The 14417-nt window shown below is 37.5% G+C and overlaps 1 protein-coding gene across 6 annotated transcripts in view; it reads left to right on the forward strand.

Annotated features, from left to right (window-relative positions):
* LOC117678638 (proton channel OTOP1-like) overlaps window positions 1–13013 on the forward strand; it is a 15338-nt gene extending 2325 nt beyond the window's left edge. For 2 of the 6 annotated variants that reach the window (XM_060682864.2, XM_060682865.2), the window contains 7 exons: window positions 93–360; window positions 3096–3414; window positions 4311–4447; window positions 6135–6193; window positions 6441–6568; window positions 7546–8459; window positions 11367–11587. In XM_060682864.2, coding sequence (XP_060538847.2) covers window positions 3165–3414; window positions 4311–4447; window positions 6135–6193; window positions 6441–6568; window positions 7546–8459; window positions 11367–11540 — 1662 coding nt within the window. In that variant the 5' untranslated portion in view covers window positions 93–360; window positions 3096–3164 and the 3' untranslated portion in view covers window positions 11541–11587. Of the gene's footprint in view, window positions 1–92; window positions 361–2949; window positions 3415–4310; window positions 4448–6134; window positions 6194–6440; window positions 6569–7545; window positions 8943–11366; window positions 11588–12905 lie in introns of those variants that run through there. The other 4 variants (XM_060682863.2, XM_034439946.3, XM_060682862.2 and 1 more) reach the window with 4 other exon arrangements.
* Window positions 13014–14417: the final 1404 nt, after the last annotated feature.

The raw sequence follows: 14417 nt of genomic DNA on the forward strand, positions 1-14417 counted from the left end.
ACTAGACATGCCCAATTCAAGCAACAGTTCTTATATGTTTTAGCCTCTAGTCCCCTAATCATCTTTGATGCTCTTCTCTGTACTCTTTCTAGAATCTCAACATTTTTTTCACAAGATTCAACAAGAGAAGGTAGACATGTTAACTTGATGAAGGGAGGATACTCAAGTGACAAAATACCAAAAGGCATGTAAAGAGTTCCAAGCTGGGATTGGCTTTATTAAAAGTTATAAAACTGGCTGAGAACTGGTGTGGTTTGGAGCCATTACATAAAAGATGGAAACATGCATGGCAGATTCCCACCTCAACCTGCCTGAAATCCAGACCTAACCTGGCCTGCAAAACAACTTTCAGTGGTGTAGGTATGTGTGGTTGTGTGGACCTGTGTCAGTGAATGTCTAGTTCCCAAACAGTAATAATCTGCGTTTGTTTCTACATATTTTGAGTCTCTGAAGAAATAACCAATAATTCTGAGGTAATAATAAGGGCCATTTCCAACCTTCCTTAAGAGAGCAAGGTGATTTAAGATTATTGGTCATTTTAATTATTTTGCAGAGCTTTTTTTTTCTTATTTAGTCCTATTCCCTCTATTTATCAGTCCCTATAGCACTCCTATCCAGCTGTACACAGTCCTTGTGTACCATACTTTTCATTTTTTTTGTCCTAGGTGAACTTGCTGTGGAGTTTACTTCCTTGTATATAAGCTGTAAATGAGAAAAATACATATAACAAAAGAGTATGAATGGGAATGGAATCAGATTAGAGTTGACTGTGGTACATGAGAAAGGCAGTGAAGGCAGGCAGAGACAATCCATGGGAGAAAGTGCCATTTTCACTGCTAAAATATAATGCCCTCCAACTGTTTGTGTTCCTGCAGCTCTAATTCTTTTTACGAGTGTAATTTTACAGCATTTGAAAAGAATACATATACATACATATACACGCATGCTGAGACACACACATACACACCCCTAATTGTTGGGATCAGATCAGGAAAAAGTGAAATAAAACAGCATTTTCACAACCACATTAATTGAAATTAAGCTTGGAATGGGGTTTGATGGCAGAAGCAACTGTAGTTTAAATCACATACAGTACCTAGATACATTGTAGAATGAAGCCCTGGTCAAGAGAACTTGATGCTTAGGCAATAATATTCTTTGCTGATGAAGAAATATATTTTCTTTGGAAATGTATATTAAGTAACATGAGGGACAAATTATTTTTATCCTTATGTACACAAGCACCGTGAGGGAATTTAAGTTGCACAGCAGGAGGAATAGGCAAATGGAAAGTGCCTGGTGACTTTGGAGGCAAACAAGACAGACACCAGAAACCAGACAGTTGTTTTCTTAGTATGAGGGAAGTCAAAAATGACTACAATAAAGGACATTGTTTATGTTAAATGTTGCTGGCATCCATAGAAAGGGTGGGCTTGATGTCTCCTTAGAAGACAAGTGTGTAGAGGCCGCTGGTCAGCACATAGTAAGCACCCCATGTTGGTATCAGATTCCTGCTGTAAAGGTCATGCTATAATTTAGACTGCTTTTGTAATTCTTATGTATTGTTCCAGAGGGTATAGGGCTTGTCTGCGTTCCCAGTGATTGCTGTAGATGTGCGTGGCAATAAAAGAGACTTTGTGCATCTGTCTCCATACTTCCTCATTCCTTACTTAAGTGGGCAACTTCCCACAACAGTTGTATATAAAACAAACTTGGGTTAAGTAGAGATTGAAGGATATATTTGCATGTCACATCATGGGGTTATTTCACTTAAATAGCTGGGATGGGACAGGAGAGGGTCTGTAATGGTTTAAGGCTTTCTCCTCTTCCTGTTTCAGTAAAGTTTGTTTTGGAATGGAAGCTGTAATTGTAGAAGAAGCTTAATTCTGATTAAATATATTCAAACAATTCAAATGCTTTATTTAGAAATTATTTTGTATTAACATTCTATAAACATTATAAAATACTAGAGCCCAAGTTGTAGGTTGTACTTAGACTTCATTGTTTTAATTTAATGGAAAAAAAGAAAAGAATTTAAAACTTTCAGATACTGATTTGGGCTGCTCAAAGATGCTTCAGACACAATTTCTGGGGATACTGAATGTACATTTTGGCCATTGGCTTGTTTTTGTAATTCATAGGTATTCAGCTCCTGCTAGTTTCCCCATAGCATAAATATCCATCTGCAACAAATGCAGAAATGGTAGCACAAAAATCTGCCATTTATGCTTGGAAGTTTATAGATGGGCACTGAGTCAGCACCAATCAAATATCTATTGAATGACCAATGTATATTATACTGTATGTTTTATATGTACATTAAACTATATATACATAAGGTAAGGACTCCTTAAAGTCAGACTTCATGCTTGGTGAATATGAAGGCACATTCATGTTATTTTCTTGGTGACTATTCAGTAAACATTTGCAATGGACTTCTAGTTGTAATTTTATTCCTTCCCAGTCTATCCTTAAACCTCTGGATTTCCTGATGGTCTGTCATCCAAATAGTAATCCCCCAAGACTTTATTTAGTTGGTTTTTTTAGATCAGCCAAGGTCAGCAAGTTACTAATTTTTAAGCTAGGAAACCAACATGCATAACATGTGATAAAAAGCACAGTGTTTTGTATTATATTTGTTTGGTATAAGGAGGCACAGGTAATCCTCGAGTTACAACTGCAATTAAGCCGCCCATTATGATCATAAACAGGATAGTCATAAATTGGGTCACCTATATGACCAACCTGATTTTACAAACTTTTTTATGGCAGTCATTAATTGAATGCCATGGTCATAAAACAAACCCATTGTTCATGATGGGCCAGATTTGCTGAAAACAACTAAATGCCAGGTTTTGGCAAAACTGTCATAAAAAGTAACTGTAGGATGCTGAAAACAGCTGTAAAGATCAGCCTGTTGAAGAGCACCTGAACTGTGGTCATGTGACCACAGGTAGGGCTGTTGAAACTGAATCATAAATATCCCCAGGCAGGTCCATGATAACTCTAAATGGTTGCTAAGTAACCAGTCATAAACTGAGGATTATGGTACTTGTATAGTTATGCTAGATCTTCTGATTTGTTTGTCACTCCAGTCATACTTTTGGAAACTGAGATCTGCATTGCCACCTTGCAACCATCCACCAAAGAAATCCTGTTTAGTCATGGCATCCACAGCAGCATTCAGTTCTCTGCTGTCCCTGCTCTATCTGGCGTTGCTAACATTTGTGGGCAGTGCTGTGCTCCTTGCTGAGATGCATCACCAGAGCTTGCCAAGCCTCACAGTACATGCTTTTCTGGCATTGCTCATGAGTTCTTCCTGTCTCTGGATGCTCTGGTTTGGCTGGCATTCCATGAACAACAAGCAGCTGAAAATGCACCAGGATCACCAAGCAGGAGCAACCTGGCTTAAAGGTAGAGATGCTACAAAAAGTATTTGCAAACAATTAATTCCTAGTTCTCTCAAATTTCAAAGGCTAGTCTTGAATTCTCTTGTCCTTCCAACTTTAGTCATTTTGGTTAATGGAAAATTAGAGAAATAAATTATTTCCAGTTGACATTGAGTTTTCTGTATGGCTCTGAGCCAGTCATTTCCAATCAAACCCACTTCATAGGGTTATTACTACAGGGATAAAACTAGTAAAGGATAAAACCGTAAGCTGCTTTCTGCCCTTGCAGAAATTAGAGGATATAGATGCATGAATGAAATAAACAATCATAAAACTGCAGAAATGACATTGGGCTCTCCATGTCTTTCAGAAACAACCCCAAAATTGTTCTGAACTATAAGGTATAAGCTTTCTATCAGTTCTCTCTCTCTCTCTCTCTCTCTCTCTCTCTCTCTCTCTCTCTCTCTCTCTCTCTCTCTCTCTCATCTCTCCATCTATCATATAACTGTCACCTATTATCACTTAACAACTGTGGCAAGAAAGGTCATAAAATGAAGCAAAATTCATTTAAATGTTTTAGCAATAGAAATGCTGGGCTCAATTATGGTTGTAAATAGAGGACTAATTGCAAATGTTGGGAGGAAGATTGCATGTGATTTCAGGTGTTTTCCTTCTTAAGTCCAATCACCCGCCCTAAGCTCAGCCTGTATAGGTGTCACCTAAGTTGGTGGCTTTTTTAAAAAACCCAGTAATTCTTTAGGCAGCAATTTAGTAGGAATGTCTGTGGTGGTAAAAGGCAGCTCTTGGATTGGATCAGTAGAGCCCTCCAGCCGAACTCTTTCAATTTCAATATGAAAGGCTTGCTGTGGGGTATCAGATCCATGCATTTCTTGGCCTGGCTGTGCTTTCTTTCAATTGCAGGTGGTCTGTCCCTCTTTGCATTGGCAACATTGGTTTTGGATTGCCTCTCCATGGGCTATTACCATGAACTGCAGCACTGTATTCCCATGCTAATCACTGCTTTCCCTGTTATGCAAGCTGTCTTTACCATCACCCAGGTGAGTGAGCTTTGATCCAGGTATTGGGTGGGTAAGCACAGAAAGCCTAATTAAAACATTCTTCATTCTCAGTTATATTTTGCAATGTCTATTTTGTTTTGCATTTCCCTAATTCCATCTTTTGCATCACACTGAAAGCCCCATTGCATTCTTCTCCCCTGTGATTTTGTTAGGGTAAAAGGGCTTTTGCTATTACATATAATGAAAGTGAGTTTCAGTGACGTTGGAAAGTTTTAAAAATATGAATTTGGGAAGGGGAAGCAATTTTCAGGGAGTCACCACTGAAGACGAATCTCTAACTTACACTTGACACAACTTTGCTTGTAGTTTATGTAAAGATACACATTCTACAGCCCAGGAATTGCATGTAATTCCCAGCTGCCGCCCCACCTCAAGTTGTGGTCCTCAAAGTTGTCTAAACTGGACACAGCCAAATACTCAACATTTTTGTTTTGAGGAGATTTGGGAATGAGATTAGATTAGATTAGATTAGATTGGATTGGATTAGATTAGAATAGATTAGAATAGAATAGAATAGAATAGAATAGAATAGAATAGAATAGAATAGAATAGAATAGAATAGAATAGAATAGATTGTCTTGGTGCATACGCTCTCAGTGTATATAAAAGATACATTTGTCAAGAATCATAAGGTACAACACTTAATGATAGTCATAGGGAAACCGTCAATATAAATCTGAAGGATATCAGCAACAAGGTTACAGTCATATACTCATAAGTGGGAGGAGATGGGTGATAGGAATGATGAGAAGATTAATAGTAATGCAGACTTAGCAACTAGTTTGACAGTGTTGAGGGAATTATTTGTTTAGCAGAGTGATGCATTTGGGGAAAAATGTTCTTGGGTCTAGTTGTTCTGATGCTCTATAGCATCATTTTGAGGGTAGGAGTTGAAACAGTTTATGTCCAGGATGTGAGGGGTCTATAAATATTTTCACAGCCCTCTTTTTGACTCGTGCAGTATACAGGTCCTCAATGGATGGCAGGTTGGTAATAATTGTTTTTTTCTGCAGTTCTATTTATCCTCTGAAGTCTGTGTCTGTCTTGTTGGGTTGCAGAACCAAACCAGACAGTTATAGAGGTGCAGATGATAGACTCAATAATTCTTCTGTAGAACTGTATTAAAGGGCAAAATAGGCAAATCAAGGTTTGTGGAGGCTTAAGGTGTACATAGGACTGCTCAAGCCTCTCAAAACAAATTAAGATGGGTTTTTCTTTTTGGTGGCTAAGGGGCAAATTGAGAAAATTAAACTTAGAAAGCCAATTTAGTGTAGCAGTTAAGGCACCAGGTTAGAAATCAGGAGACCTTGGGTTCTAGCATGTTAAGCATAAAGCCAGCCAGGTGTCTTCAAGCCAGCCACTCTCTCTCAGCCGAGGAAGACAATAAACCACTTCTGAAAAATATTGACATAAAAACTGCATGGTCTTGAAGACACAAAAGGAGAGCAACTATTAGTTGCAAACAAAAGGCAACTTCAAGCCTAAATAAAAAGGGATGATATCTAGGAAGACAAATCAGTTGTCCTCTCCCCATATGCTGTAATATTCATTTAATTCCAATCTTCTTCATGGCAGTTAAGGTTGAAAAAAGATTGGCCATATATCCACCTTCTAAAGTTAAAGGCAAATGGTAATCTGTCTTTAATTCTCTGTTGCTTTCTTCCAGGTGTCTTTGCTATTATTTAATGCTAAAGTTCGTATTCAGGCTCACCAACCTTTGAACAGGTAAAACTTTTCTTCTAAGTAATACAAATGAAGGTGATCTGATGAGCTTTCTGGAGAACTCATGCAAACACAATATTAATCCTTCAAAATAGAGTACAGTGTGATAATTTAAATAAACGAGGCTTGAGAGATCTTGGTCTGATTGTAAGCCAGAATTATGTTGAAGTGTTGAACTCCAATGATTTCATATTTATCCATTCCTTTCTTCCCACCCACCCTCCAACTTATTTCTTTCTGTGGTCCCTAGGTTTGGACTGATGCACACACTGGCTACCAATGTGCTCCTATGGATGAGTGCGGTGCTGGATGAATCGATGAAACAACTTGAGGAATTTTATGATGCTCACAAGGGAACAAGTACACAGGCTTTCCATGGTACAAAACTTGCCTCTTGATTAGGGAGGACATCCTGAAAGAGCACTAATCAATGAGTGACCGAAATAGAATTGAGCCATGATGAAATCCTGGGAAAGTGGGGAGGGGGAGAGAGGTTACAGCAGTTGCCACCCTATTATTGCTTCTTGCACCACAAGAAAGAAGCCATTGTGAGACTCATCCAAAATTTCCTCCTTATTCAGAATAGACAGAAAGAAATTGGGATTATATATCATGGAGTGACATCACTTAATTTTAATTATCATATGCTGCTCTCCAATTCCAGCTGCTCACTGCCTTTTGTGTTCCCATGTTTCTGTGGTCATTCCTCAACACCCTATTTCATCTGATTTCTGTTTATTATCCTTTACGCACATGCACATATCATGCAGTGGTGAAATGCAAACTTTTTTGCTACCAGTTCTGTGGGCATTGCTTGTTGGTGGGGGTCATGTCACTGGGTGGGCATGGCCAACTCTTTTTTTTAACTTTTTAAAGCATTTTTTACTACCTATTCGCCCGAACCGGTAGTAAAAATGCTTTAAAAAAGTAAAAAAAAGGCTCTGACAATTGAGTGACAATCAGCTGTGCCACATGATCGTCGGAACCTTTTTAAAAACTTTTTAAAGCATTTTTTTTACTACCGGTTTGTGCAAACTGGTAGCATTTCACCCCTGATCTCATGTCATCATGCTGTCCATTGTTGTGTTGCACTTCTGAATGAAGGCTGTGTCCTTCAAAACTGAACATATTTGACTTGATTCCAGTTTTGCAGCTGCAGTTGAATTACAGATCTTGCACCCACAACATTTATTCTGAATAGGGTAAAGTTTTCACAAGGAAGTTTGATTAGATAAAGAAAGCAAGAAAGTGGGATGAAGAAATTGTTTCTTCTGGTTGGGACAGGCACACGTTTCCTTTTTGTTCTATTACAATTAAACACTCCAGTGAGCATGTTTTTCATGGTGTCTCTGTAGGTGGTTCCTACACCAACAGCTGCAACTGTACAACCAGTCTTTGCCAGAACTTCTCAGAAGGTGCTGCCTATCTACATCCCTTCAATATTGAGTTCAGTCTATTCTCTTCTGCAATGCTGTACATCATTTGGAAGAACACTGGGCGGGAAGTCTCTCCCCAGAAATCCCATCTCACTCATAAGGCACATTTTAACATGAGTGGGACTTTCACTGGACTAGTATTAGGGGCCTTGACCATTTCAGCAACCATTGGAATAATGATCTCATTTGGAGTACTTGCCAAGACTCCTGAAACAATTTCCAGAGCTCTGCATACATACTACATTTTCAACTCTGTGTTGTTATTTGCCATGTTTTTGGCAACTTTGATGGGCATCATTACCTATTGGATGAAGAAAAAATCTGCCACTGGATATTCTAAGAGTGTGGTAAGAAGGTTAGATGTGACCTTGCTTTTGGGAAGCTCTTGTGGACCCCTCATGATATCAATCTTCTCTTTGGTTGCCATATTTTTTATTCATGCCAATGGTAGCCTCCATCTTCTGGATTTCTGCTTCTCCTTCTGTAAGACTATCCAGATCTTAGGTCAGAATCTGTTTATTACTGAAGCCTTGTACTCTAGTCTCTCTCATGAACCAAATGCAGAAGACAACACTGGCTGTATTAGTAATAGCTGGGTCTTTTCCATTTCTGGAGGTCCCCAACAGGACATTAATGGACCTTTCTCCAAAGGCCTCTTCCTGACCAACTTCATATCCAGTTTGGAGAATCAGTCATCAAGAAACCTACCAGATTATGGAAGTGACCAGTCTCTTTTCCAGAGTTCCCACATCAGAGGAGAACAGAGGGGACCCAGTACCAGGAGGAAGATTTTACAAAATATTTCAATTCTCCTTATCTTTTATAACATATCGGTGAGCTTGGTTTTAGTTATGTCATATCTAGCAATGTTCCTATATCAAATGGGAACTGGAATTCTAGACTGGGGCAGCCTCTTAAGGAGTCCAAGATCTATAGAACACTAGAATAGCCTCTTCTTGATGTCATTTTGAGAATATAATTGATCCGTTTCACAGTGGCAGGTCTTAGCTCAGGCCTAGTGAAGCCATGTGCTCTGTGGAGATAAGAATAGCTCCAATTAATTGGGCCAGGCATTGTACACCAGTATGGAGAGATGCCATTTTTGAATGGTTAATTTATGAACAGTTATTAAATTACAACTATCAGCACATCCACTATTGAAATAAATTAGAAGCATTTCATAAATAAGATTAACTATTAAAAGAGAAAAGGAAAGACACAAAAAATATATTAAATGCCAGATCATGCTTAATGCTTACAAATATGGGTCAGAATTAGAAGCATATCAAAACCTTCAATAAATTCTTCTGAACAAAGTAGAAGAGTTATTTGGTATCTAAATGTTCTATGTTCTTGTTTTCCATCAAATTAATTCTCCTTAATTCTCTATGATCTGAATAAGTGAAAACTATTGCCAAATCCCACAATTTGGCATCAGGTTTTCATATTCTAGGTTAAGCTTGTCGTGATTATGTAATAGCTTTATGATGGGTTTCCAAGGCTGGAACTGACTCATCAGTGGGGCTTTCTCACCACAGAGGAAGGGAAAATGATGGAGGGCAGGGGACGGCTGGGGGGAGAAAGGCAGCCAGTGGATTTTTAAAATGTGTTACTTTTATGGAGATAATTAGACATTTTCAATTAAATATCATCTGCAGGAGATCATTTTAGCTAAGTTTGTGAAAACTGAAGAGGTTAAGACAGTTGGAATTTTGCTTTCTTTATAGTTTTTTCCCTACTAGTGAGTTTTTACAAGTAATTCTTGGTGGCTGTGATCATAAAAAGCCAATTTGCTATATTGGTCTAGTAACCAGGAGACTGTGAGTTCTACTCCCACCATAGACATAAAAACTTTGGGCCAATTGCTTTCTCTCAGCCCAGCTTACCCCACGGTATTATTGTTTTGGGGAAAGTAGGATGAGGAAGATGGATGCCCACCACCTTGAGTGATTTATAAAGTAATAAAGGTGGGATAAAAGTCAAATAAAAAAATGAACAAAGACAAGATAGGCAGCATATAAATCAAATAAATAAATTACCAACCGAGTCAGTCCTAACACCATAATTTGTAGCCTATGTTGCTACACTGAGATTGAGCATCTTCTTGTTAAAACGGTGCCTTGGATTCCAAAACAAAGTATTTCATTGCAGTTTCAGAGTAATCTTTCCATGTAATGTTAAGCTTTCAAACAACAGATGAAAGAACCTATATAGAAGATTGTTGTGAAAATGTGGCATTTTCAGTGATGAAATTTGGATTAAGAGAAAATAAAAAGAACTTGTTCATTAATGAAAAGTACCACAATCTTCCAGAAACTTTATCAATTTAGAACAAAAGACAGATTCCCATCACCCTTTCAGGATGACTCTTCTAAAAATATTGTCTGGAGAAAAATAACTATTCTTTCCATGTGTCAAGGTTCCAAGTAACACCCCCAACGAAAGAAGACTCTGTGCCTAGAAGTTCCTCAAAGTTCCATTTTATTAGAGATGTCATATTGGCACATCTGGGAAAACCCAAATCTGAAAGCTTCCAGGTTTTCCCCACCCAACAGAAAGTCCAAGTCCCTGCCCAGCACCCACAAGTCCATCACATGGTCCAATCACAGTACCACCCAAACTGGAGAGGCCTCCCAGTTCCAGCCCTCCAGGTGCAGGGCAAGATGTCCTTGACACTCTGAGAAAAGAATGTTATGACTACATATCACCCATGCTGCATTCAATCCCCCTCCCAGTTTCCCACAGTAGGAAATGTGGCAGGCCTGAAGGCCAAATGCAAAAGATGGCTTCCAGGCCTGACACCATGATCATGAGGTGTACATTATGTAAGTGCATGAATTAATATATAACAGCATTCAAATATCTCCACCAATTTTCTTTTTTGAACATATCTATTTTATATAAGTTTACTTAATATAGCAAACTGCTGGCCCCAATAAGGTAGACCAGCTAGAATAACAATCTAGCAAGTTTGAATGTACCGGTACTTCTTCCTCCCTTTCTGTTAACAGGAAGGGTCTTTTTAGAGACATTTTCTCAAGTTATTTTCTTGGCTCTGGCTCAAGGCTTGCTTCTCTGATCATTGCCTTGGTAGCAGCGCTTCCTCCTGATCTTCAAGGCCATTCCCTATGTATCCTCCACAAACTTCAACCGTGCCACAGTCAAAATTACTCTGAGTTGCTTACATACTGTAGTATAGGTAAGACAAATATGAAAACATCCAGAATCACTGAAGACCAATCACAGTTACAACTATAGCATTAACCCCATGCAAAAATAAATTCCCCTCCAAAAATAACAAAAATAAATGTGTGAAATTAAAAAGTGATAAGACAAAAAAGAACACACAACAAAATGTTATCAAATATAAACATAAGAAAAAGTCCTCAGAAATAATTCCATTTTTAACAATAATCACAATTACTTGGTCTTGTGACCAGCCTGTCCTACCTTAATAATCATTTTGTTAGATTTTATAGAATCATTGTCTTTAGAAGCGATCTACTAAGGTGGTAGCAGGGTAGGGTAGAATAATAAAAGTGGGATGGCAGCGTCATGATACAAAGCCTGCCTCTTTCTACCTACTTTGCGATGTTGCATGGCCACGTAAAAGGGGTAGAGCTGTTAGCTTCAAAGATTTCTATTTGTATCTTAAAATATGAGGGACCTTGACCTGATGAATGCCTATGCAAAGAACTTTGAGTTTTGCTTTACTAACCTGTCTCCTTTTCTTTGGCTAGATGTGGATTCTGTATACCTATGGAACACGCCCATACCTTGTGAGCCAGATTGAACAGTCTTTCTATGGCTTTACTCTCTGGGCCATTGTGGTCAATATTTCCCTGCCATTGGGCATATTTTATCGCATGCATTCAGTGGCCAGTCTCTTTGAAGTCTACTGCAAGACCTGCTGAGAGAGAGCATACCAGCTTTGAGAATAATAAATGCCTAAATTACCTTATGAGGATGATACTAAAAGTGGATATGTGAAGGAAAATAGCTATTATTTATCTGATCATGCCCTGTAAATCAAACACATCATAATTCCTCTTACCTATACATATATAATAGTATATTACTATCATCAACACCATCAGCATATAATTTATGGAGATAGATTATCAGATATATTTTCTGGAGAAACCAAAACTAAATCAATTGACCCAAAATGACTCATAAACCATTTTTCATAAGTCTCTGTATAATCAGATGGGAAGTCCAGACACAAATTGGTTCCAAATAAATACTTGAAGAAAAAAATATTAGAATTGATGACCTTTTCTGTACAAGGGATTAGAAAGATGTTCAACTACAGAGTCCCTCTTCAAAAGCTTGTAATCTAAGAAAATTACAAAATATCCCTAGGTATTCCTAATGACAGAAATCATGGGGTAAATAGTATGAGGAATTTCTAAAGGAACTGAATTTAAGGAAAAGTTTGCTCTGAATTATAAAGTCATTATCTCTCTATTATTACTCTCTAGTCAGACTGGTGTCAAAGAAGAGACATTGATAAATATTTGGCTGTCAAAGTATTAGGAACAGACTGTTCTCTCACAGCTGAATCTGAAAATTGAGATAACTGAAGCAAGTGGAACTTACAACTATTCAGTTGGCTTCTTAACTGAATGTACTTATTCCACCATCCTCAGTTAAGTTCCACCTGATAATTCCACCTTTCCCATTTAATTGCAAGACAAATTGCGGGAAAAGTCTAATTTCTTTCTGCATCCCCTATGTTCCACCTGATAAAAACCATCTTTCCCATTTAGCTGCATATGCTTTACGGACCTTAATATAGAAGGAACAAAAAGGTGTTAATTATTTTAATAAATTTATATGTTTTAATGACTTTGTTACACCAATGTGTCACTTGCTAAAACATAATCACATTTTAATCTTTTGTAATTAACCCCTTTGCTAATGAAAGTATAAATATAATACATAAATCATCAAAGTGCTCAAGACTCATATAGCACTTCCAGTAAGATTTAATAGTATCTTTTAAAAAATCTAGCAATTAATAAGCAAAATCTATTTTTCATATTAAAACATAAGCATCAGTTCAAAACTTTAAAAACAATATTTTGATGATTGGTTTCAATTTCTATAGATATTCAAGTTACTACCTAAAGTGCTCCTATTTTTCTCTGTTAAATTCCTAATCCCATATTTTACTCCTCCACTGAGTTGTTTTTTTTCTACCAACAACTAATGCAATGAGGAAATACTGTGAATAATTGACAGATAGTCTAACCTATGAGGGCCTTTCTTCCTAGTTGGACTAACCAATCCATGTGACGTAGTGGGAGGTACCTGTTGCAAACACTAGATCTGCAGGTATCGGTGTGTTTTTCCCAAGTAAAGAAGTTTGCTGAGCAACGTGGAAACAGGTAAGGCATTTTTAAAGGGTTAGATTAGACATTTTAAGGGTCTACCTTTCTGTCTCTTAATTATTTTCAAATTCTTTTTGTGTTAAGTAAGGATGAACTGTAGTTTTAACAAGACAACAAGTTTTAAAAAAAAGGTTTACCTGAACAAGGTAGATCATAATTTAATCCAAGTGGTTTAGAGGTTCTGTCCAAGGTCCTGAAAATTCTTGCTCCTCTCGAGCAACAGGAGCAGAATAGAGTATTCTTGGAAAAATATCTAATAGTGGCCTTGTATTAGATGTAACGTGCTCCGTATCTCGTCTTCTCCCATAGTTGTCTGTAAGTTCCCCACCCTTGTGCTGTGTCTCTAATGGAAGGATGAAATCACTTATTTATTAGGGTCAGGTCACTGAGCAAGCAGGCTGTTTCCAGATAATGTGCAAGCAAAGAGGCTGTTGTGGAGGAAGGGGAGGGGAATGGGCCTAGTATATCATTCATGCTGAAGAGCCTGGAAAATCCCTTCTCTCTTTCCTATGTGAGATTACGTAGCAGAAGGGAGAACTCTCCTGGTTCTTAGACATAGCAATGCCCTCAATTCTGCTGTCTATAAGCAAAAGGCATGTATTATTGAGAGTACAATAGAGCTTGTAATTAATGAAAAGAAAATGTTACACATTAAGAGCAAAATATTTTGTTGTGATATGTTTACATTCTGGTTCAAGTTCTAAGCAAGTATTGCTTAATGATATGGGATCTAGATGTTTCAGAGATTGCAACAGAGTCAAATAGAAGTATTGAATGAGTTTTAAATTCAAATCCAGCTTGATGTCCAGCTATGAAATAATCTTTCAGCGTAACTTAAAGTGACATTTTGATGAGGTTCTCACTGTTTACTGTTTAATATCTATTTGTCTCTACCTGTACTTCACACTACCTGCACTTCACATCTTCCTGTTTTGAGAACTGTTTATGCCTGCCATAAGATGTGTGAAAGTGCCTGTTTTAGTTATTCCTGTTTGAAAGTGCCTGTTTTAGTTATTCCTACTCATTTAATTTATAATCAGTGGGGAACAAAGTGGTACATGTTTAAGTATAAGAAAGTATAAACCTACAAACAAAAATGATTTCCTGATTTCTAGTCTCTGATTATTTTCTGAAAAATAATATCAGAATAAATTTTAAAAGAATTGTTTTTCTTGTCATTCAAACATTTAAATTTGCACTGATCTCAGTCACTTACTATAGAAATGTCAGGGTAGTCTGATGTAATCATGAACAAATGAAATAATTTCTGTCTAGAATTATGTTCTGGTCTCAATATGAATATGAAACTATGGAAGCTTATCAGATTTGCTTGAAATTTCCAAGCCATATACCTAATGCTACATTCATAAAGTAAACAGGTATACTAGACTTTCA

The sequence above is a fragment of the Pantherophis guttatus genome, chromosome 6 (genome assembly GCF_059756535.1).
Source record: "Pantherophis guttatus breed Tessera chromosome 6, ASM5975653v1, whole genome shotgun sequence".
In the NCBI taxonomy this organism is placed as follows: Eukaryota; Metazoa; Chordata; class Lepidosauria; order Squamata; family Colubridae; genus Pantherophis; species Pantherophis guttatus.